Source organism: Anolis carolinensis, chromosome 1, assembly GCF_035594765.1.
Source record: "Anolis carolinensis isolate JA03-04 chromosome 1, rAnoCar3.1.pri, whole genome shotgun sequence".
Taxonomy (NCBI): Eukaryota; Metazoa; Chordata; class Lepidosauria; order Squamata; family Dactyloidae; genus Anolis; species Anolis carolinensis.
This window is the reverse complement of record NC_085841.1, coordinates 17,262,461-17,285,984: the sequence shown is the minus strand read 5'-3', so window position 1 is coordinate 17,285,984 and position 23,524 is coordinate 17,262,461. Positions and strand designations below refer to the sequence as shown.

General features: G+C 40.9%; 1 protein-coding gene across 1 annotated transcript in view; it reads right to left on the bottom strand.

Moving 5' to 3' along the window:
• The window catches only part of fshr (follicle stimulating hormone receptor), a 131,291-nt gene that overhangs the window by 8,077 nt on the left and 99,690 nt on the right, over positions 1–23,524 (bottom strand). Inside the window, exons 7-9 of the mRNA XM_003216148.4 lie at positions 22,087–22,155; positions 20,033–20,107; positions 9,450–9,635 (exon numbers count right to left, since the gene is read on the bottom strand). Coding sequence (XP_003216196.1) covers positions 9,450–9,635; positions 20,033–20,107; positions 22,087–22,155 — 330 coding nt within the window. The remainder of the gene's footprint in view (positions 1–9,449; positions 9,636–20,032; positions 20,108–22,086; positions 22,156–23,524) is intronic.

Sequence of the window (23,524 nt, the reverse complement as noted above, 5' to 3'; positions counted from 1 at the left end):
CCCCAGAGTCGGTCACAACTGGACTTAACATCAGGGGAAATCTTTACCTTTACCGAAGTGCACCTGAAAAAGTGGATGAATATTTATGTATAAGATCATGCTAAAATAAATCTGTTAGCTTCAAATGTGCTGCTTGAAACACCCATTACTCCCTTTCCTCTAGGTTAAAAGAAGGGTGTGTAAACATATCAGTTTATACATCTGGTTGCTGGGATGCAAAGCTAACTGACTTCTGGAAAACAAGAGAGAACATACAATACCTGTATTGAAGGAAACGCAAAGTCTTCAAATTAGGTTTCTGAGTGTAATTAATGGCTCTAATTTTGAGCATTGTCAAGGATGGCTTTCGAAGATGTTGTTGAATTACACCACCACTGTCCATGATCATTTCAGCCATGATGGCTGAAACTGATGGGAATGGGAGTACAACATCATCTAGAAGGCCATATGTTCCCCGTCTCTATTGTAAAGTATTTAGGTCTATGATCTTTTGAAAAAACGCATGCTCCAATATATTTCACAGTTAGGTTAGGCAAGTAATTGCAGAAAATATGGTGGCAGCTTTGGTTAAATCTAGTCATGTCCAACTCTGGGGGTTGGTGCTCATCTCCATTTCTAAGCCGAAGAGCCGGCATTATCCGTAGACACCTCCAAGCTCATGTTGCTGGCATGACTGCATGGATCACCATTACCTTCCCACCTATTGATCTACTCACATTTGCATATTTTTGAACTGCTAGGTTGGCAGAAGCTGGGGCTAACAGTGGGAGCTCACCCTGCTCCCTGGATTCGAACCGCTGACCTTTCAGTCAGCCAGTTTAGCAGCTCAGCGGTTTAACCCGCTGCACCACTGGGTGGCTCCATTTGTTTTGGTACTGTTTCCTTAAAAGAGAAAACAGACTTTTACTCCTGTATTTTTCAGTACACTGGTTAACACATTTCACTTAAGTCAGTTGTTTTGGCTATGATATTCTTATGGGGAATTTCTTTACATTTACTCATTTTTACACATTGTATTTTTCACATCATGGTACAGAAACCCTGTGGCCAGACTACAAAATGGGATATATCTAGAATTAAATAAACATAGAAAAAGCAATTGACGGAGTCTCTAAAAATGCCAAGCTTGAAATCTCCTGAGATGAATGCCCACTGCTGCTGCTTCAATATTTGCCGAATGTATTTCAATAAGTGACAACTCTTCAAAGGGGGAAAAGAGAAAACGAAATGATAGACGTTGGCGGGGAGTCAGAGCAACACGATTCTCTAAGATACGAATTTATCTTTACATCAGACAGGACAAAAAAAGGCTGTCCGGATATCCTAATGGGCTCTGTCAGTTTCAGAAAGTTAACAATCCCGATTGCAATGCACAGACAGTTAAGAAGGACAAAAGATAAGCGATTGCTGACTCTATGACAGATGAAGCAGAAACTATTCAGAAAGACATCAGCTAACAATACTTTTGGAAATATATATTATTATATAATAATAATATATTTTCCAACCTCTGAAATGTCTTAGACTTTGCATTTTAAGTCTTGTACTGTAGTGGATTCGTGCCATTATGTGGGAGTGGTTGAATGCTGGACTACAACTCTGGTTTTGAAACCCTGTGATGGAAATCCACTGAGTTACCTTCTGCAAGTCACACTCTTTCAGCATCAGATGAAAGTGATAGTAAAAAAAAATCACCTCTGAACCAATTTTGCCAAAAAAAAAAAAACCCACTTAAAAATTCACTTTAAATTGGGAATGGCTTGAAGGCACATAACATACTTGCTTGTGTGATACAGTGGTTTGAGTGGGATTCAAGAAGACCAGGGTTTCAACCCTCTTCAGTCAAAGAACCCCACTAGGTGATCTTAGGCTAGCTATTCTCTCTTGGCCTTAGAGTAGTGGTTCTCAACCTGTGGGTCTCCAGGTGTTTTGGCCTGAAACTACCAGAAATCCCAGCCGTTTTACCAACTGTTAGGATTTCTGGGAGTTGAAGGCCAAAACATTTGGGGGCCCACATGCTGGATACCACTGATTTAGAGGAAGACAATAATAAACCTCTTCTGAATGAAGCTTGACAAGAAATCCCTGTGCCAGGGCCACTGTACATAAGAATTGGTTTAAAGGTATATGACAGCAACAAAACTGAAAATTCAGAAAAAGTAATAGGCATTTACAGCTGATTTTATATGCATCTGGACAAAATTGTATCCAATTTTGGGCACCGCAGTTGAAGGGAGATGTTGACAAGCTGGAAAGTGTCCAGAGGAGGGCGACTAAAATGATTAAGGGTCTGGAGAACAAACCCTATGAGGAGTGGCTTAAAGAGCTGGGCATGTTTAGCCTGCAGAAGAGAAGGCTGAGAGGAGACATGATAGCCATATATAAGTATGTGAGGGGAAGTCATAGGGAGGAGGGAGCAAGCTTGTTTTCTGCTGCCCTGCAGACTAGGACACGGAACAATGGCTTCAAACTACAGGAAAGGAGATTCCCCATGAACATCAGGAAGAACTTCCTCACTGTGAGGGCTGTTCGACAGTGGAACTCTCTGCCCCGGACTGTGGTGGAGGCTCCTTCTTTGGAAGCTTTTAAGCAGAGGCTGGATGGCCATCTGTCGGGGGTGCTTTGAATGCAATTTCCTGCTTCTTAGCAGGGGGTTGGACTGGATGGCCCATGAGGTCTCTTCCAACTCTACTATTCTATGATTCTATGATTTTATGCTCAGAAATAGCCCCCACTGGTAAACTAGCTGAAATTTCTGGGAGTTGTAAGCCAAAACACCTGGGGACCAAAATGTTGAGAACTACTGGTCTAGAAATTCTGGGGGAGTTTTGGTTAAGCTAGATCTACACTGCCCTATATCCCAGGATCTGATCCTAGATTACCTGGCAGTGTAGACTCATATAATCCAGTTCAAAGCAGATAATCTGGGATCAGATCCTGGGATATAGGGCAGTGCAAATCCAGGCTAGTGGTAAAGAAACACCCAGTTTCCTCTATTAGAGGAAAGGAGAAACAGATCCTTAAGGTCACTCTCTTCATGACATATTCTGCTTTTTAAAACTTTTTTTTTAAAGCTACAAGCCTCTTCAGACTGGCTCACAGGATAAAAATGAATGCACTATTGTTATTAAGGCAAAGCAAAACAACAACCCACATGAATTCATCTCTACATTTCTGAAGAAATGAGAAAAGGATAGCTCTAAACATTTGGTACAATCGGTACAATCGATGCCGTTGCATCATCTGGGCCTGTTCCTAGAGGTATCTGACCCAGCCACGATGACACATGCCATGGTTATAACCCATTTGGATTACTTCAATGTGCTTTACCTGGGGCTGCTTTTGGAGAGTGCTCAGAACCTTCAGTTGTCCTGAAGAACTGAAGCCATATTGTAAACTAGGGCTGGTTATAGGTAAAAGTAAAGGTTTCCCCTGACGTTAAGTCCAGTCGTGTCCAACTCTGGGGGTTGGTGCTCATCTCCATGTCTAAGCCAAAGAGCCGGCTTTGTTCATAGACACCTCCAAGGTCATGTGGCCGGCATGACTGCATGGAGCGCCGTTACCTTCCCGCCAGAGCGGTACCTATTGATCTACTCACATTTGTATGTTTTCGAACTGCTAGGTTGGCAGGAGCTGGGGCTAACAGTGGGTTCTCATTCCGCTCCCGGGATTTGAACCTGGGACCTTTTGGTCTGCAAGTTCAGCAGCTCAGAGCTTCAACACACTGTGCCACCAGGGGCCCCCAGAGCTGGTTATAGGGGGTATTTAATTCCATCGTTGCAACAGCTCCATTGGTTTGAATACCAATGGTTTGAATACAATTCAAAGTGCTGGTTATTGCCCATAGAGTCCTATGGCTTGATTATAGGATATCAGAAGGGCCATAGCTTTATGATATTCACAGAAGTGTTCTCAATGCCTTCCCAAATATGTTTGGTGGGTATAAAGGAGAGAGCCTTTTCCGTGTCTGTTTCCAGATTTTGAAATTCCCATCATAGGAAAACTAAGTGGGCTCCCTTTTTGTTAACTTAATGCTGGTAAGTGAAACATTCCTATTCCAGCAGGTTTTAAGGAATTGATTGTGGTGAGCTTTTAATGGCATGTGTTTTTGACATTTTTATACCCTTTTATTGAATTTTAATGTTTTTTAAATTCTATTGATGTTTAATTGCTTTTAAAGTAACACACTTTATTGAACCTTTTGTATGTGTGTAGGCTGTTGTGGTTTTAGTATTCTGTAAGTTGCATTGAGTCCCAGTATTGGGGAAAAGGCAAGTTATAAATGAATACAGCATGAATAATACTGATAATAACAACTGCATCTCTCTAGTTGAATGCTGTAGACTCTGGGCTAAACATGAATTTTGTTGCTAAGAGGAACACACACACACACACAAACACCAAAACCACAAGTCCTCTGTGTGGGAAAGGCAGTCAAGAAGGAGGTATTGAAAAAATATTTCTGTTTTCTTATGCTAAGGTGGAAATATTTATTTCATATCTTATGCATAGGAAACAGCAGTTTAAAGAGCTTCCATATAACTGTTTTTGCCTGATTGTCTCTTTGCTGCACCCTCTCCTTTATTTTATCTTTGTTGCCTTTGAAAGAGAATTTGGTTCATCATGAAATATTCAAGGTTAAAGTGGTCTCTAAATAAAGACAGAACGACTGCACTGGTTGGCCTAGCTTTTCGGTAAGAAGTAATTGAGTGAGTATGTGTATGCCTCCAATGTAGCTCCACGACAGTGAAAACATGATTCCTGAAATGGTATGTATATTAAGGGGACCTAAGGTTGTGGATCTCAGGGTTATTTGAATTTAAAATTGATTGATAGCTTGATTAATTAAATCTTATATCGTAGCATAGAACACCACATGGAGTCACCAGGTGACCGTGAGTGACTGAAGGATTGATGGCAGACAACAAACTCCTTAGGATTAAAAGATGGATTTTAGTCCAAGTATTTGCAACTTCACTCCTCTTTATCCAGAGATTCTGCATTTATGGTGGATTCAACTATCCATGGCTTATATATATAATCTTATCCCAAAGGTAAAAGGCAAAGGTTTTCCCCTGACATTAAGTCTAGTCGTGTCTGACTCTGGGGGTTGGTGCCCATCTTAATTTCTAAGCTGAAGAGCCAATGTTGCCCGTAGACACCTCCAAAGTTATATGACCGGCATGACTACATGGAGCGTCGCTACCTTCCTCCCGAAGCGATACCTATTGATCTACTCACATTTGCATATTTTTGAACTGCTAGGTTGGCAGAAGCTGGGTCTAATAGCAGGAGCTCCCTCTCTCCCTGGATTTCAGCAGCTCAGCGGTTCTAATCCGCTGCACCATCAGGGCTCCTAAAAGAAAATCCCAAAGCCATCCTTAATTTTGCCTTTTTAAGACACAATCTCTTCTATGGCATTATATATAATGGGACTTGAATATCCACTGATTTTATTATCTACAGGATGTGTGTGTATGTATCCAGGAACTAATTGCCAGTGGATACCAAGAGGCCACAATAGCTTGTTTGAACTTATATTCTTTCTCATTGCTGCCTTTTTCATTGGTGGAGCAATATAGGTTTCCTTTCTATGTAATGTAGCTGGATGGTGAACCTTGCCTGTTTGTAACTCCGAGTGTGTGTGTATATATACAATGGCATATGCAGACACATTTGAAGGACAGGATGAAAATTTCTGTACCCTGATATGTGAAGGGAGGGGAAGTCCAATTTGTGTGTGCATTAGTGTAAAAAAGGGACCCCCGGTGGCGCAGTGTGTTAAAGTGCTGATCTGCTGAACTTGCAGACCAAAAGGTCACAGGTTCAAATCTAGGGAGCGGAATGAGCGCCCACTGTTAGCCCCAGCTTCTGCCAATCTTGCAGTTTGAAAGCATGCAAATGTGAGCAGATTAATAGGTACTGCTCCGGCAGGAAGGTAACGGCGCTCCATGAAGTCATGCCGGTCACATGACTTTGGCGGTATCTATGGACAACGCTAGCTCTTCAGCTTAGAACTTAAGATGAGCACCAACCCCCAGAGTCAGACATGACTGGACCTAATGTCAGGGGAAAACCTTTGCCTTTTACCTTTGGGATGTATATATGTGTATATGTATATGTATATATGTGTGTGTGTGTGTGTGTGTGTGTGTATGTCTATATATATGCCATGGATAGTTGAATCCACCATAAATGCAGAATCTCTGGATAAAGAGGAGTGAAGATGCAAATAAATGGAGATGAGCACCAACCCCAGAGTCGAACATGACTGGACTTAACGTCAGAGGAAACCTTTATCTTTACCTAGTGTAAGAAAGTGGAGAGGAAAGAGATTTTTTTTTCGTGTCAGGAGCAACTTGAGTCACTTCTGGAGTGAGAGAATAGGCCGTCTGCATGGACGTTACCCAGGGGATGCCCGGATGTTTTGATGTTTTTACCATGCTTGTGGGAGGATTCTCTCATGTCCCCGCATGGAGCTGGAGCTGATAGAGGGAGCTCATCCACACTCTCCCCAGGTGGGATTCGAACCTGGCAGCTTTCAGGTCAGCAACCCAACCTTCAAGTCACGAGGCTTTAGTCCACTATGCCATCGGGGGCTCCGATGGAAAGAGATGAAAGTATAACATATCACTCTATATTGCTTTGAGATAATAAGGGACCTCATTATGCTTACTGAAACCTTTGCCTGGCCTTTCTGACGCGGCCCTTAGGATTGTGAAACCATAAGTGATGGATAGTCCCTTTTGGTTGAAAAGAAACCCACCCCTGCCATGCTTTATTTTACACACACACCTTACCAGGAACTACACTGGTCAACCTCTTGTAGTTTATTCCTTGCCGGGCACTAAATTCCTTTGAAACAACACTTTTAAAGCAAGAACATGTGCTCAGGTTACTCAAAACAGATTAACAGTTAAGGCAGCCTGAGGATGCCCTCGTTGCTGACAAATCTGAAACGCGGTGGTGAGCCATGGGGTTTCTCAGAAAATAAGCAAGCAGCATGATCCTGCCAGAGTGAAGGCAGTCCACCTTTGCTGTGAAATATTCAGCGCTAAGGCCGCTTAAAGCATTATCAGCAACACCAGCCGCCAGAGCCAAAGGGTTAATTAAATCAATCAATGAGCAAACCTGAAAGACTACTTGAAACAAAAACGAAGCTAAATGAGGAGGACCCTTGACGCTGGAAGCCCTTGCATTATCCCATTGATGGCAAATCAAGTTGCAAGGAAGCCTGATTTAAGAGGCTGAGAAGACCCCATGATTAACGCTGTGGAAACTCTCTACGGGGGTCGCGATAATGAATCTTTTTGAAAATCAGGGACAGAAGTATGCACAGTGGATGTTTCCATTTCTTTGGGCCCACTTCTCTCCTGTCCCAGAGCAGCCAAAATGCATTAGCTTCTTTCATTTTCCCCACGTTAGTGAAGTATTAGGAAGTTTCATGGAACTTCCCATTCTGTTCTTTGGGGAGTAGAGGATTAAAGACTTATAGATGCGGGTGATATCTATCCATTTATTGCACAAAGGAAGATTAGGTGAATGATCAAAGCCAGGACAAGAAGGGAGGGTCTCATACCAGGCATCACCATAAAAATAGAAATAAATTTACCTCAAATTAATGTTAGAAAGAGTATATAATATCAAAAACTATGTTAATGCTGATTTTGCTGCCACCACTCCATGCCTTCAGATCAATTCTGACTTATGGTAATCTTATCATGGGGATTTCTGTGGTTGAGAGTGTGTGACTTGCCTCAGGTCAGCCAGTGGGTTTCCATTGTTAAGTGAAGAATGAAGCTTAGTCTCTATAGTCATAATTCAGCATTCAAATCACTATCCCATACTTGCCAACATTTTCTGTGCCCAGAAGACATCAGATGTGGTCGCAATGGCAAATGTATGAGAGTCTACAATGGCTTGGTTTTGCAAGATCCTATTGGGAAGGTCAAGCTTTCTCTTGCTATGCTGAGTTTACTAAATGCAAACTACTTTTGTCCTTTGAACTCCCTTTTCAACAAGTAATTTATACTAAAGACAAAGAGGGAAAGTGGGAGGAAGAGAGAGAAACTGGGACATTTTGGAAGTAGTTGAAAAGGTGAAACTGACAGAGGATTAACTGAGGCTGTTTCTGACAAATTGGGACAGTTGGAAACTATGGAGCAGATGCCTGGAAACCGTTTACTAATGGTGCCATGAGGATGGGGTCATCTCAGAGGGCCAGATATATCCCCTAAGATCTAAAGCAGTGGTTCTCAATCTGGGGCCCCCAGATGTTTTTGGCCTACAACTCCCAAAAATCCCAGGATTTCTGGGAGTTGAAGGCCAACAACATCTGGGGACCCCAGGTTGAGAACCACTAATCTAGAGGTTATATTTGTCTGCCCAAAACATGCTGGCAGACCTGTTTTTTTTCATAATGGTATGAGGAACCTAAAGGTGCTTTAATGCAGTGTTTGATTATCTCATTCTCTTTTCACTGCTGAGCAGAGAAATTGGACATGAACCATATCAGCTATCTCAGTCAAGCAACTGTCTACACCACCAAAATAAACCAGGTGTAATTCAGATTATTTAGCCCCAGAGATATGTCAGATTCACCCTGTTAGTGAATATGACATAGTGCCAGCCTATCTGTGTTGAAATTATATTGCTGTTCATACATCAAATTAGAATTGGCACCGTTTTTATTTCTTCTCTTTGGAAGTGATTTACTTGCTGCTGCCTTCTGGGCCAAAGAGCTTCCCAGCAGAGTCCCACTGGGAACGTCACTTGCTTGGATGTCAGAACCCAGTCATGACAACAACGATGAGGAGGTAGCCTGATCAACCCTGAGTATCACAATCCGAGTAAGCAATTTCCACAGTAGGGTTCTGCTGAGAAGCTGGAGGTCATGAATCTGAGCAGAAAGGAAATCAGGGACTCCCCCTTTCTCTGCCCTGGATTCCAACACAAAAAAATAATGGAGAAAGGAAGGCAATGGCTAGGTCCGCTTGGGTCTGCTGGTTCAACTTCAAGGAAGTAGATTGCCATTGCCTCCTTCCCTCATCTCTGCTCCTTCCCTGCACAGAAATAAAGGGATTTTTCATGGTAAACAAACATCATACACCTCAGCAAGTAGCAGTGGACATGTAAACAAAAACAGTGACACTCGCCATCCAGCAACCTGTCCCGTTCTTCTCCCTGAAGCCACCTTGATCTAGAGTGGACAATGTAGCAAAACACAAATACAGACCAGATTTTCCTGGAAACTGTGGAGCATGAAGTGAGTTTGCTATATTGCAACAAAGCCTTTAAAAAGGACTTTCACTGCTAAAGGAATTGTATGTTGTGTTTCAGGATCAAGGCAGCTACAAGGTAAGTACTATTTTTTATTGCTCATGTAGACAGACCCCTAGAGAGACTTTGACATTCACAAATAAATGGAAATTCAAAGAGCAGAAACTCACTTTTGTTTGGTCCAGTTTGCAAAGGCACAGCAATGGCTTGGATAGGTGAGGTTGGCCTCAATCAAAGCACGAAACTTGTCCAAGGGAGGAAGCTTTTTCAAACTGTAAGCAGATCTTGCTCTAAGTTTGCTAATGCTCTCTAGTCCAATGGCAGGGAGCTGACTGATCCTTGTCTCCGAAATATCCCTTTAAGAGAAAAGCAGTTGTTTCATATTCTTTCTAAACAATCAAATTAATTGCATACCAGGAATTAATTGTTAATTTAATTTAATTTATAATTCATGTTTACCTAATACTGGGACCAAAGGCAAGTTGCAGGAAGATTAACTGGAAAACATACAGATCAAAACTCTAAAATATTATATTAATGGACAATGAAACAAACCAGGAGGCATGGAAAATACAATTTCTGTCCAAATTTACACAATGTTATCTTGATCAGTATTTCCTGGATAGTTCATAGAGCAGGAACCATTTGTGCTCTGGAATCGTGATGTATGAATCAACAATAATCCACTTTGTATGGTTTTGCAGGTCAACTACTGTCATCGGCCACAGAGTGCTTTCTTGATTTTTTTTTATACTAGTAAATTTGAGGTAGAAAAAATTACACATTTCTCCTACAAGTTGCACAAATAGAAAGCCACTTGCATGCATTATTTATGCAAAATGTGCTTTTTCTTCTCCCTTCTTGTTTAATTTGCATTTCTTTCATGATCATCCACCACTTTCAAAAGTAATGCTATGGCTGGAAGTCATATGTTTATCTCTTGTGCTAATATTGCTTTGGGTATTTTATGACTTTTTCTCCTGTATTATTATCTTCCAGTTTTTGTAGTTTTTTCCCCATGCGTTGTTTTCTATACAGTATATAACATTTTCTCTGTTAAAGAGAGAGGTATTTCAAAGTGATACGAAGAATACAAACTTGTATGGCTCAGCATAGTTTATTAAGTCTGCCTGTGGGCATATGCTAAATTAAGCCATATACCAACCACCCCTGATTTACTGAACAGTCTCTGAAATCCCCATCTCATGGAATTCCCTGCTTCATGGGTAGCAAGCAGGGCTGCAGAAGTGTTTGGCAATGTTCCCATTGCCAGATGCCAAATGATCATAGCAGTGCTGAGACCCTTGATGAACCTCAGAGTTATTGTAATCATTCTGTAATGGGCTACGAAGCAAGGAAAGTTTTTCAGTAAGTTGTGGAAGGAACTTTGGGTGCTGCAAAGGGAGGAAGGGAATATCAACCCATGCAGTCTCCCCAGAAGGACAAAGGGCCTTTCCACACAGCCATATAACCCAGAATAGGTAAAGGTAAAGGTTTCCCTGACGTTAAGTTCAGTTGTGATCAACTCTGGAGGTTGGTGCTTATCTCCATTTCTAAGCTGAAGAGCCGGTATTGTCCATAGACATCTCCAAGGTCATGTGGCCGGCATGACTGCATGGAGCACCGTTACCTTCCCACCAGAGCGGTACCTATTGATCTACTCACATTTGCATGTTTTCGAACTGCTAGGTTGGCAGAAGCTGGGGCTAACAGAGGGCGCTCATTCTGCTCCCAGGATTTGAACCTGGGACCTTTTGGTTCTCAAGGTCAGCAGCTCAGCACTTGAACACACTGTGCCACCAGGGGTCCCCTATATAACCCAGAATATCAAGGCAGAAAATCCCACTACATCTGCTTTGAACTGGGTTATCTGAGTCCATATATTCCAGTTCAAAGCAGATAATGTGTGGAAGGGGTCAAAGACAGTCATAAGGGGCACTTTGTTGTTGTTGTTGTGTGCCTTTCAACTTATGGAGACCCTAAGGCAAACCTATCCTAGGATTTTCTTGGCAAGCTTTGTTCAGAAGGAGACTGTCTTTACCTCCCACTGAGGCTGAGGGAACATGGCCACACAGCCATGTATATACACAAGATTGGAATATTGATAGCTAGCATTGGCTATAAAGCCCGGAAAACTCACAGCAACCTTGAGAGAACATGACTTGTCTAAGGTCACCCATGTCTGAACAAGGATTCGAACCCTGATCTCAAGAGTGATAATCCAATGCTCAAACCACTACACTATATCTGCCAACATGCTGGCTCTCTAGGGGAATCTTACAAATGCATGTATTCCTAACTGTCTGGCTTTGATAAAGTCAGACATATACCACCACAACTTATTATTTTATTTATTTTATTTACAACACTTATATCCCGCCCTTCTTACCCGAAGGGACTCAGGGCGGCGTATACAATTGGCAACAATTCGATGCCTACACACATTTAAAACATAGCAATGAATAAAATCCAATTACAACACTTAAAACAATATAAAAATATAAAACATATAGTTAAAGTCCATTCATCCAATATCCTCATACTATGGCCAAAAGTCACTTATTATTTTGTTTATTACAGCTGATGAAATTCACTATCTATTGCACAATGATCAAAATTCCATGCTCACCTTTAAAAATCTGCAGTACCCCCAAACTCTACAATTTCCTGGCTGGTGAAGAGCTAGAGAAGCAGCAGACAAAGGTCTAGCTATTTTCCTATATCAACAACATCATATGCAGACAGCTGTCGCTGTGTGTTCAGCTACAGGAAAAAAAGCTGAATGCTTGTGTGCTGTGAGTTTCTTTTTGGAGTGGTGGTAAATGGGAAACCATCAAGCTACATCTTATTGACATTCCCATGTGCAGGATCGTGGCTCTTATTTTTCATGGCGATATAATATGCACCCATGGGACCTGTACCGGCCTACACTTTCCTTTACCTGCATTCCTTTTTATGTCCTTTAGGCAATTCTATAATATATTTCAGACAGAATTTATCATAGAGTCAAGCTGGAGGACCTAGTCAATTCCTAAAGAGGATACATCTGTAGGAATTCTTTAGGTCCTCTAGGGTGATTTTATGATAACTTCTGGCAGAAGCCAGTCATTTCAATGATTTACTGTTTCCACCATATATTCAGGAACATCCCCATGGAAACATGGCTCATACTACATATGCCAGTGTCTCCATACATTCTGAGCAGATCCTTCCACCTGGGCAGAGATTCCTTTAAGACATGGCAGTCCCGGACTATGACAATGCCACTTCTTCAGCAAAGGAGGAAAACTATACCAGTGGATTCTGCTGCAAATTATGCCAGTATCACTACTCCAGAATCCTTGTGATTGTAGACAACTCTAGACATTTTCCTTCCCAAACAATGATAGAAAAAAAGCCAATGCTAGAGTGCCATTCAGCGATATATCAGCAAATGGGAAGACTGTGTTCAAGCAATGGGCACAGTTTGAGATATGTGACAAAAGAGCTGCGTATTTGAAAAAACAAGCAAAGAAAGAAATCTTGTTTTGTTAATCACAAACAATGGAATAGGGCAGGAAGTGGATGGGGAGGTTAAAAAGAGGGAGCACTCGCATATTTGGGCTTTGTAGAAGTACACATGTATAGCGGGAAATGCTAAACACACTTTCTTGGATGCAACTTACTATCCACACTAATAAATCATATATTAAATAATATGATAATATTCACAAACTATCTTAGAGTGGGTTACTGTGAGTTTTCCAGGCTATATGACCATGTTCCAGAGGCATTTTCTCCTGACATTTTGCCCACATCTATGGGAGGAATCCTTTGTTGGGAGTTGTTAGCTGGCCCTGATTGTTCCCTGGCTGGAATTCCCCTGTTTTCTGAGTGGTGATCTTTATTTACTATTCTGATTTTAGAGTTTTTTTTAATACTGGTAGTCAGATTTTGTTCATTTTCATTGTTTTCTCCTTTCTGATGAAATAGTCCACATGCTTGTGGATTTCAGTGGCTTCTCTGTATAGTCTGACATGATGGTTATCCGAGTGGTCCAGCATTTCTATGTTCTCAAATAATATGCTGTGTCCAGGTTGGATTCCCCCAGGCAGGAAGCAGCCAGGTTTAGAAGTTTCAAATCTATTTAATAATAATCAATGTGAGAAATTACAACATTCACACTTGCCTCCAACAGTCAAGAGTTCTTTCTCCTGTCCTGGACCTTCCACTTGCCTAGTTTCCAACAGACCTCACAACCTTTGAAGATGCCTGCCATAGATGTGGGTGAAACTTCAGGAGGGGATGCTACAGGAACATGGCTATACAGCCTGGAAAACTCACAGTAACTCAATGATTTAGGTCATGAAAGCCTTCGACAACATATCTTAGAGTGCATCTGCACAGTAGAATTTATGCAGTTTGACACCAATTTAACTGCCATGACTCAATGCTATGGAATCCTGGGAGCTGTACTTTTACAAGGGCTTTAGCTTTCTTTGTCAAAGAGTGCTCACCAAACTACAGATCCAAGAATCATATAACATTGAGCAATAGCAGTTAAGACTGGGCCAAGACCTGGTAGCTATTTCAAGGCAGGTGCAAAGTTGAACAGGGCTCCTTACCTTCAACAGTAAAAAGCACCAGCCAGTGCAACTTCCTTTCTTTGTAAATGGAATAGATACTGCATAATCTTGTGCTTGCCATAATTTCAATCTGAGCACATTCACCATTGGTTTTTTCCCCTTCCTGCCCCCCAAAATATCCATCTAGAAAGGACAGTTTCCTATTGGAGTCTTTCCCATTGACAGAACCCAGCATCTTTTGGTTTACAATCATGCCTGAAATTTCTGTCCCTGCCTGGTTTACTCTTTAGTAAATCAGACTGCTGACCAAAGACCTACTCTGCTGACACATTTGTTTTGAGAAGAGTTATAATGTTTGTCAACATTTGATGCCACCATAGATCTACCGATGGTTCGGTAGCTTGCAAGCTATAAAGAACTGTTAGCTCCCAAGTGTGGCTTGTATAATGATATTGACTTCAGGACAGCTAAAGAGACCAGCTTTCCAAAAAGAAAACCCATGCCAAATAGATAGGGCTCTTTTCTGTGAGAAAACAGCAATGAGAACTGACAAAGATGAGATGGAGGTGTAAGCAATTTATCTGGATTTTGTGTAAAGAAAAGAAAGGAATTTCTTGCAGTGTTAGCAACCAAGAATGACACTGAGTTTTTCTTTATCTCCGTGAATGAATCACTATGGTTGAAAGGCAGAAATGAATGGATACAAATCAGTGTGCAAAGGAGGAAAATGTCATGGAGAGAATTCTAGTGGACTGGCATTTGGTCAGGCATTGCTTTCAGTTTACCTCAGCAATTTCAAGGAGAGAAGAAACCAGAGAGAGTGAATGTTGACATAAAACTGATCAAATGTAGAAGGTTGAGCAAGCCAAAGGCTGCGGACAAAAAAAGCTGCAAAGATAATAAATAAGGGACTCAGGGCAGTTTCCAACATAGGTAAAGCATTCAATTACCAACACAAAAATGCAACACAACCATAATAAAAACATCAACATAATTACTATTAACACAACATACTCATGTAGAATTAAAACCCGATTCAAATACTGATCCATTGGGTGAGATTCAACTACCAATGGACAAGATTCCTGGGAGCAACTGGGAAACTCTGAAAGGCTGGGCCAGGGTAGGTGCAATGAAGTAGCATAAGGATGGGGGTGGATAAAGTGCAAAACTGGTGGCCAAGATAGAGCCTGGGTTTCCCAATCTCAAGGCCTGTTGAGCAGCTATAAGAGGGTTAAACAACAATGTATCAAAGGGCCGGGGAAGTGGGTGAAGTCCAAGCAGGGACCTAGCCAATGGCCAGGATAGGCTCTGAAGCTAACCATTCTCAAAGGCCTGTTAAAACCACTAGGTTTTCAGGTCCCTGCAGAACTCCAGAGATGGTAAAAAAATGAAATTTAGAAGAGAATGACTCTGAAAGAGAAAATAAAAATACAACTGTAGACCACTTCAATGATGTAAAGACAACAATTCCTCTTCTGAGTATAGCTGATTTGAGAGGTTTGGTCAATATATACTGAATCACACCATGGCATTACCTTCCTAGAATCATAGAGATGGAAGAGACCACAAGGGCCATTCAGCCCAACATCCTGCCATGCAAGAAATTACAATCAAAGCACTCCCAACAGCTGGTCATCCAACCTCTGTTTAAAAACGCCCAGAGAAGGGGACTCTACTACTCTCCAAGGCAACAGCATATTTTACTGTCAAACAACTCTTAACACCAGGAAGTTCTTCCTACTGTTTAGTAGGAAGTACTGTTTTCCTGCAGTTAGATACTGTTGGTCCATGTCCTAGTCTCTAGAGCAGCAGAAAACAAGCTTGCTCCTTCCTCAATATGGCATTCTCTCAATTCTTAAACATGGCTATTATGTCACTTCTCAACTTTTTCCTCTCCAAACTAAAAACATGTATCTCCCTAAGCTGTTCTTCATACCGCTTGGCTTTGAGGCCTTTGATCATTTTGGTTGCCCTTCTCTGGACGTGTTCCAGCTTGATTTGTAGGATGCTCCAGTGCTAGTGGGATTGCAATGTCTTGTGATGCAAGACACTATGCTCATGATAGCAATGCTACTGGTAGGGTCTCTCATATCAGACAGGCTTTTGCTGAGAAGTCAGATTAAATGTATCAAACAATGTCTGGTCAGTGGGCAACAGCAGTGGTTTGGCAGAGGATCTCTCAGAGACAAGAATATTGATTTGCTTCACCTTCACAAAAGGAGGTGGAAAACCATTCCTAAAATGTTTTATCTTGAAAACTACATGATTATAGAATGATAGTCTTAGAAGAGACAACAGGGACTGTCCAATCCAAACCCTTGTTATGAAGGAATACACAATCCTGACTCCACAACTCCTGACTGATGAATAAAATAATCATTTTGGAAGAGACAATTCAAACTGAAACAAAAGTTAGTGCCAGAAAATGAGACTCCCTAGTTGGCAGTAGGGATGTAATTCTTCAGTAAGTTTCTTCTTGAAGATAAGGTAAAGGTAAAGGTTTTCCCCTGACATTAAGTCCAGTCATGTCTGACTTTGGGGGTTGGTGCTCATCTCCATTTCTAAGCCGAAGAGCCGGTGTTGTCCGTAGACACCTCCAAGGTCATGTGGCTGGCATGACTGCATAGAGCACCGTTACCTTCCCGCTGGAGCGGTACCTATTTATCTACTCACATTGGCATGTTTTCGAACTGCTAGGTTGGCAGAAGCTGGAGCTAACAGCGGTTGCTCACGCCGCTCCCGGGGATTGAACCTGGGACCTTTCGGTCTCCAGTTCAGTGCTTTAACGCACTTCGCCACCGGGGCTCCTTTTCTTCTTGAAGATAGTAATGGGCAATTTCAGCTATTTTCTTCTCTGCTGTGAGAAGACTTCAAAAACAATACAGTTTTTCAAGGATATTCACATTATGGGATTATTCTGTGCAAAATTCACACTTGGGTATTTTGTGCAGAAAACAGCATTTATTTTGTAAATAAAATAATTTACTGAATGAAAAATAGCATTTCAATGAAAAAAAACATTAATTATCACACAGATAATACTGTTTTCTCTGCAAATCAATCATGAACAAATTTTACACAGAATAAAACCCCCATTACAACATTCCCTGCAAAGAAAACTGCATATTCCCTGCAGGATTGGATTTTTCTGTGCTGATATACTATTTTCTATACAGAAGAATCTCATCAGTTCAGGATTCTTCTTGGTGTGGTTTCCCAGAAAACATTTTCTTTGCCATTTTCTTAACTTAAAAAATATGATTTCCCTTTCAAGTCAGCACATAACCAAAAGTATGTCTGCTTTGTTTTCCAGGAAAAACAAACTTTCAAGTAGGGTACATGAGAGGCATCTTCAGAGGCATCTTCGTTTTTAAAGTGTTCGGCCACTTTGAATCTCTTTTAAGAGAGAGAAAGTGGCATACAAATAATAGTAATAATAACGATACTGATACTGATAATAGTAACAACAATTTCCCAGTACTTCTTGTTATTTTCTTTGGAAGTGCTCATGGAGCAGGGTTCATAAACCTCAGCCAGAACCAACACAATGTTGGGAGACATAGTCCAACAACAACATCAGGTGTACCATAGGTTTACTATCTTTGTTTATGTGATGGAAGCTTTTATTTTGTTTTACCGTCAAATTATTCAGATGTTTTACCTTACAATTTGCTGTCAGATGTGGTATTGTTTGTCAAGATAGGGGCCCTATTAGCTAATTCTGTTGACTGAGTTTCTATTTATCATGTATTCATATTTAGCAGTGTTTGTCACATTCTATTTCTACATAGCAAAGGGGGATTCTCTGACTGTCTTGGCATTTCTAACTTTCCACAAATCTTCTAGCTTGGCTCTGCTTTTGACAATGCTTATTCAGCCTTGTCTAGAATATCAAGCTTGCTTTATCCAAGATTTTCACATTTGGATGAGGCTGTTACTGAAACTTCTTTGTAGTCGGCAAGCAATAATCATTTTTTTTTGGAAAGGGAGGTGGGTGAGTGGCTGAACTAACCAACCATTATTTCCTGTAGTGAAAAGTTAACGCGACACCTCTGTAAGCAGGAGCCAAACACAATTACATTCTGATGGGTTATCAAATTGATTTCCCTGCAGTTCAGATTCATCCGATCGTTCAAATTCAAACACTGAGTTATTTTTATGAGAATTATTTTGTCCTATTACAGCGTTCTGTGGATGGTAAATTGCCTTTCTTTTATCCTAGCCAAGATCATGAAAGAGAGTTCTTCAAGTCATCTGTAACTGGAGTGTACACTCAAATGCCCCCTTGCTTACAGGAATGATTGACCCACAATATACCATCTTTGCTTGTTAAAAGCAGAAATGCTTAAAATAATTCTTTTTTTGCTTCCAGCTTTCTCTTTTCTTCTTTTTCTGCCCAAGCAGAGTGAGTTTTGTGTTATTAAATAACACAAAAGACTGTCTTGAGATAGTGTTCAGGTGATACTTAGCAATGCAAATATTCATAAATAGGGATACAGAGTCAACATTTGCACAGATTGTGCAGCACTGCACCAAGTGACAGGGTTATCTGCATAGGATGCACAACACAAGCACACAATGTAGCTTGAAAAAGTGACCTGACAGAAACACAAAGCAGGGACTAAAGACTCTGTTAATTTCATTCTTGAAGTAAGCAATAAGCCATTTAGCAATTTTATTTCTGCTGTTAGAAAGTCTTTGAAAAATGCATATTTTAAAAGAAAACTATTCAGAGTTTCAGACATATGCTGCCCAAATTTTGTACATTGTTGTGTAAGCCCCTCCTAAAAAACACGATTTTCAGTACAACAACAACAACAACAACAACAACAACAACAACAACAACAACAATAATTTTATTCTTGTACCTCCCCGCAGGGACTCAGGGCAGCTTACAAATGCAAAAGAGTATACATACAAAAACATCAAATACCGAAAACGCACAAATGAAAAATTAAAACATACGATTAAAATCAAACCATTAATAAGACAAAGTTAAAAATGCAGCAATAAAACATAAGGATGGGCTGATCAAAGTGCACGAAGTGAGACTTGTAAACACGGAGGAAGTTAAAAGTGCTATAAGAACATGGGGGAGAACCCAAAAGTGAGTTGAACCCTGAGGCTATATGTCTGTGCAAAAATATTATTGTCTGTTTAGAAATCGCTGTAGCTGAGAACTTATTTTGACTATTTTAAATATACAGTAGAGTCTCGCTTAGCCAACATAAACGGGCCGGCAGAATGTTGGATAAGCGAAAACATTGGATAATAAGGAGGGATTATTAAACAGCTGTTTCTCTAGGCAGCGCAGCATACTAGATGCACCACAGTGATCTGAGTATTGGGCTATGGACCTGGAGGCCAGGGGGCATTAATCCTGGAATTCAGACGCATTCCTGATTACCACAGCCAAGCACTTTGTATATGCCAAGAGACACTCTGTTGTTTAATTTGCTTATGCTGGGGATAAAATATGGAGAAGCCTGGCTCCAATGAAAGTAGAGGAAGAAGAGGAAAAGGGAGGGGCCTCAAGGGTTCTGTTACCTGTAGGAATCAGCAGCAAAGGGCATCCTCGGGGCGAGAGGGCACATTTACAAGCCAAGGGGGAGGACTCACCGGGGGAAGATCCAACCCATGAGGTGAAAGAGGAGGAGGAGGAGGAATAGAAGGGGAAGGAGAGGGAAGGTTGTCTGCCTCTCTCCCGCACTCACGCTCCTCCCTCTTATCCCACGGCGGCACCCGGAGACGTGTCTCTGCTTTCCTTGGAGCCAGACTTCTCCATATTTTATCCCCAGTGTGGCCAGAGCCTCTGCACATGCGCTGAGAAAGTGCCGGGCACACGCTGGGTGCCTGCTGGGAAGGGCAAGATGCGGCCAGCACAGACTTTTCCCTCCCAACGAGCACCCGGCATGTGGACAGGCCTGCTGTGCCACCCCCGGCGCATGGAGAGACCCGCTGCGCCAGCTGTCAGATAATACGGAATGTCGGATAAGTGGAGCTCGGATAACCGAGACTCTACTGTACATTGTTTCCATTCTTAGTAGGGACTAGTCAATGTATATATCTTTTCCCCATCTATGGTCAAGATTGGGAGCTCCAGAAAATAAAGGTAATTTATATCTGTATCCTTGTTTGATCCAGGATGTTAAGACAGCTATAAATAAATGAGAAATATTACTTACAAAAAACTAGGTCCATTGGCTCCTTGGAAAACTTCATTCGGTAGCTTATCGAGGTGGTAATTACCACTCAGATTTCTGTAAGGGATATAAATATAACTTGTAATCATTTTTGGGGTGGGGAGGATAACCAGCTGAGTTGTTTAAACACCTATCATTTAATTGATCTGAGATTTGAAATGAATGTTAGATATTGATTGTGGATCTTGGCTGCAAAATTTCCTCCCAAGGAAGGTACAGTTGCCCCCCTCTCTCTTTTCTTTCCATTGGCAAGTAAAGATCTTTTTGTTCAGAGAGGCCTTTGGCTTATCGCTCATGTGCCAGTTCGGTTATTTTAATGGGATTGTGTTATGTTTTAATTATGTTTTAGATGATTTTAACTTGCGATTTTAAACCAAACTGTTGCTTAAGGTTTTTCTAAAATAAATAAAAAAAATGTCAGAAATGATATTTGGAACATAAACTAAATGCACTGAACAATGATAATGACTATTCAGCTATGGAAATCCTGGAGAAGTTTACAAGGCACTCCTCTGCCCTGGTTAACTTTTAAAATGTCTTTATTTTGCAATATTTCTAATAATTTTTGGAGACCTTGTGTGTGTAGAATGTGTTTCTAAATTTAATTGTGGTTGCATTTTACTGCTACCAGGCAAATAATATTCCTTAGCCTACAGTGGGAAGAGCAGGTACTAGCCATTCCTGCCATAGATCATGTCCATTATACAGTCTGAGAGGGAAATTTGGTGAGGGCTATGTGTTTAACTTATAGTGTACCTGAAAATATGGGATTTGTGCACATAGGAGAGGTTTCTTGTACTTAAATATGGGACATCCCTTACAATACACCTGGAATACTACACAGGAAAGCATATAAGGTAAATCATGCTTCCTCTAATTCTCAAACCATGGCAAACATTTGACAGAAATGTGTAATGGTCCATTATATTGGAGGCTAAGATACACTTCTTTTTACCTGGAGTAGAAGGTCGGGTGACAGCAGGGGATGTGAACATGCCCATATTTAGATTTTTTGTTTCAGATGATATTTGCCCTTAATTTCTTTCAGGGGGAATACAGCATGACAACTTTAATTCTGATTTAAACACAATGGTTTTCTTTTTCTAGGGAATCAAGGACTGGACCACATCCATTGTGTTTATTGTAAAGCAATGCTTTACAAAAGTTGACCATGGCGTTGTGTTGGAAGACCCAGAGATTCCTTAAAAGGTGTTTTCTCATGTAAAAATAACAATTCACAGGTTTGTCACATTAATAGGAGTCCTGTGCCCCAACCCCTGTGAAAATGAAGGGTATACTGTAGTCAATAGGCACATAACAGCAAGCACATCGTCCAAATCAGCTTCCTTCAAACTTGCTAGTTGAGGAATCCTCACTCGATTACAAAGGAGAAGTTGTTATTGCCAATTAACCTTGTCTCTTGAAGGGACAAGGTTTGCATACTACAAGATATTTGAGCCCCAACAAAATTTTTGTGTACTGCTTTGAGTTTTCCCCAGGGAACATTATGCTTGGATCAGAATTGACCAAAACTAGTTCCAGTTTGATGTGTGTATTACTCAGTAGTTACCACTGTGTGTTGCAAGCTTGGGTAAAAAAAAAGAAGTAATGCTATCAAGCTTCCAGTATAAAAGGTAGAGTTTCAGCATCAATGAATAAAAGCAATAAATGAAAGGTAGCAAAGAGATTGTGAAGAAGGAAATCCATCATTCTTTCTAATGAGGACATCAAATAGAAATCTATTATCATCCACAATTATATGTTGGCTGTTTTATTAAGAGACACCTACAAAAATTGATTGTTCCAAGGTTCTATGGCAAATTAATGGATCAGGACCATATATTGCGTGAAAAATAGACACATTTCTCCCAACATGAACATGGAATCTGACTGGCATTATAAGAACACACAAATATTAAATACAAAAGTGAATGTCTTTGCTGCAGTAAATATTTCCCATGAAATATCCTCCATGTTTTTAAGGAAAGAAGGGAGGAAGCCAGGGAAGGAGGGAGGGAGAGAGAATAGGTACGTACAGTTCAGACAAGATGGTTCCATTGAAGGCATGATTTTCAATATCTCGAATTCCATTTTTATTCAGCCTTCTGCAATAAATAGACAATAATGGTGGCATAAAAACATTCAAACATTATTTAATACAAATGCACCCTGACATTATGATACCAATTTAAGACAATGCATGTTTCTATAGTACATCATGTTAGGGATACTGTCTGTAGAAAGAGTTTTCCATGCTCCATTTAGCAATAGAAGGAGAAGTATCTGAGATGAAGCAATTCATTTTGTTTATGCCCTACCTTCTGAGGAACTCAGTGTGACCTATTCAGAGACAGTGACTGGCCTGTGAGCTTTTTAAGCAAGCTTCACAGCCAACTGGGAATTTGAATGAGGGTCTCAATGCCAACAGAACGAGAATGGTGTAATAATTGGAGTCTTGAACTAGGACTCTGGAAGACCAGGGTTCAAATTCTTGCTCACCCATAGACATCTACTAAGTAACCCACTAAATAGAATAATTACATGCCAATAATATCAGGGAGTCTGCACCTGTAATCTCAAAGGTTGTGGAGATCTTTCCTTCCCCTCTTCATTCATCCTTTATCATCATTTGTTATATTCATCATAAGACCATCGTAGAACTAGTCACTTTCTCTGCTGTTATTGTGTCCTGGCAAGGCTCATTCACTTTTAACCCAAAGTGGCAGCCCTGAATGATGGGTTGACAATGAATCATTTAATTAAACTGTCAGAATGCCTCCACCAGTCTCTAATCCAGAGTGAAAGCTGCCCATTCAAGCGATGGGCTTATCTAAGGTCCAAGAGGGTGAGCTGAAGCTGACACGGAAATCAATTATGGTCATAGTTGGAGAGATTACCCTTTTGACTGTGAAAGGCACGTGCCCGTGGTGTCACATCTTCAATGGTTGTCAGAGCTGATCATGGCTTACTAAGAAACCTTTCATAATGCCTTTGGAGGTGACATACCGGAGAGAAAAGGCTGCACAGTCAGGTTTTTAGACCTGAGCCCTTGTTGGAAGCCCACCGGAGTGTGCCAAAGACAGAATCAATCAAGATGGGAAATCCCCCAAAGCCTAGCCTCCAGTCTTTGTGGAAACATTCAAATGGGAGAAGTAATGTAAGAACAAATTCTTGAGACGAGACCAGAGTAATGTCATCCCCAGTTTCCCATCAACATGAAGAAGAAGAAGAAGAAGAAGGAGAAGAAGAGATAAGCCTGTTCTGGGAACAGTACCTTTGATTAAGGAATAAGGGGATTCAAATGACATTAGTGTTTAATTAATTGAAATAGTTACATCCTGTCTTATATCAAGGAATCTTAGATAACCCACTATAAAGGTTGTGATAAGAAAGAAGACAGAATCAGGAACCAAAATGGACAAGATGGAGAACTAAGTCCAAACTAACAAACCTTAGACATCTGATTAAGACACC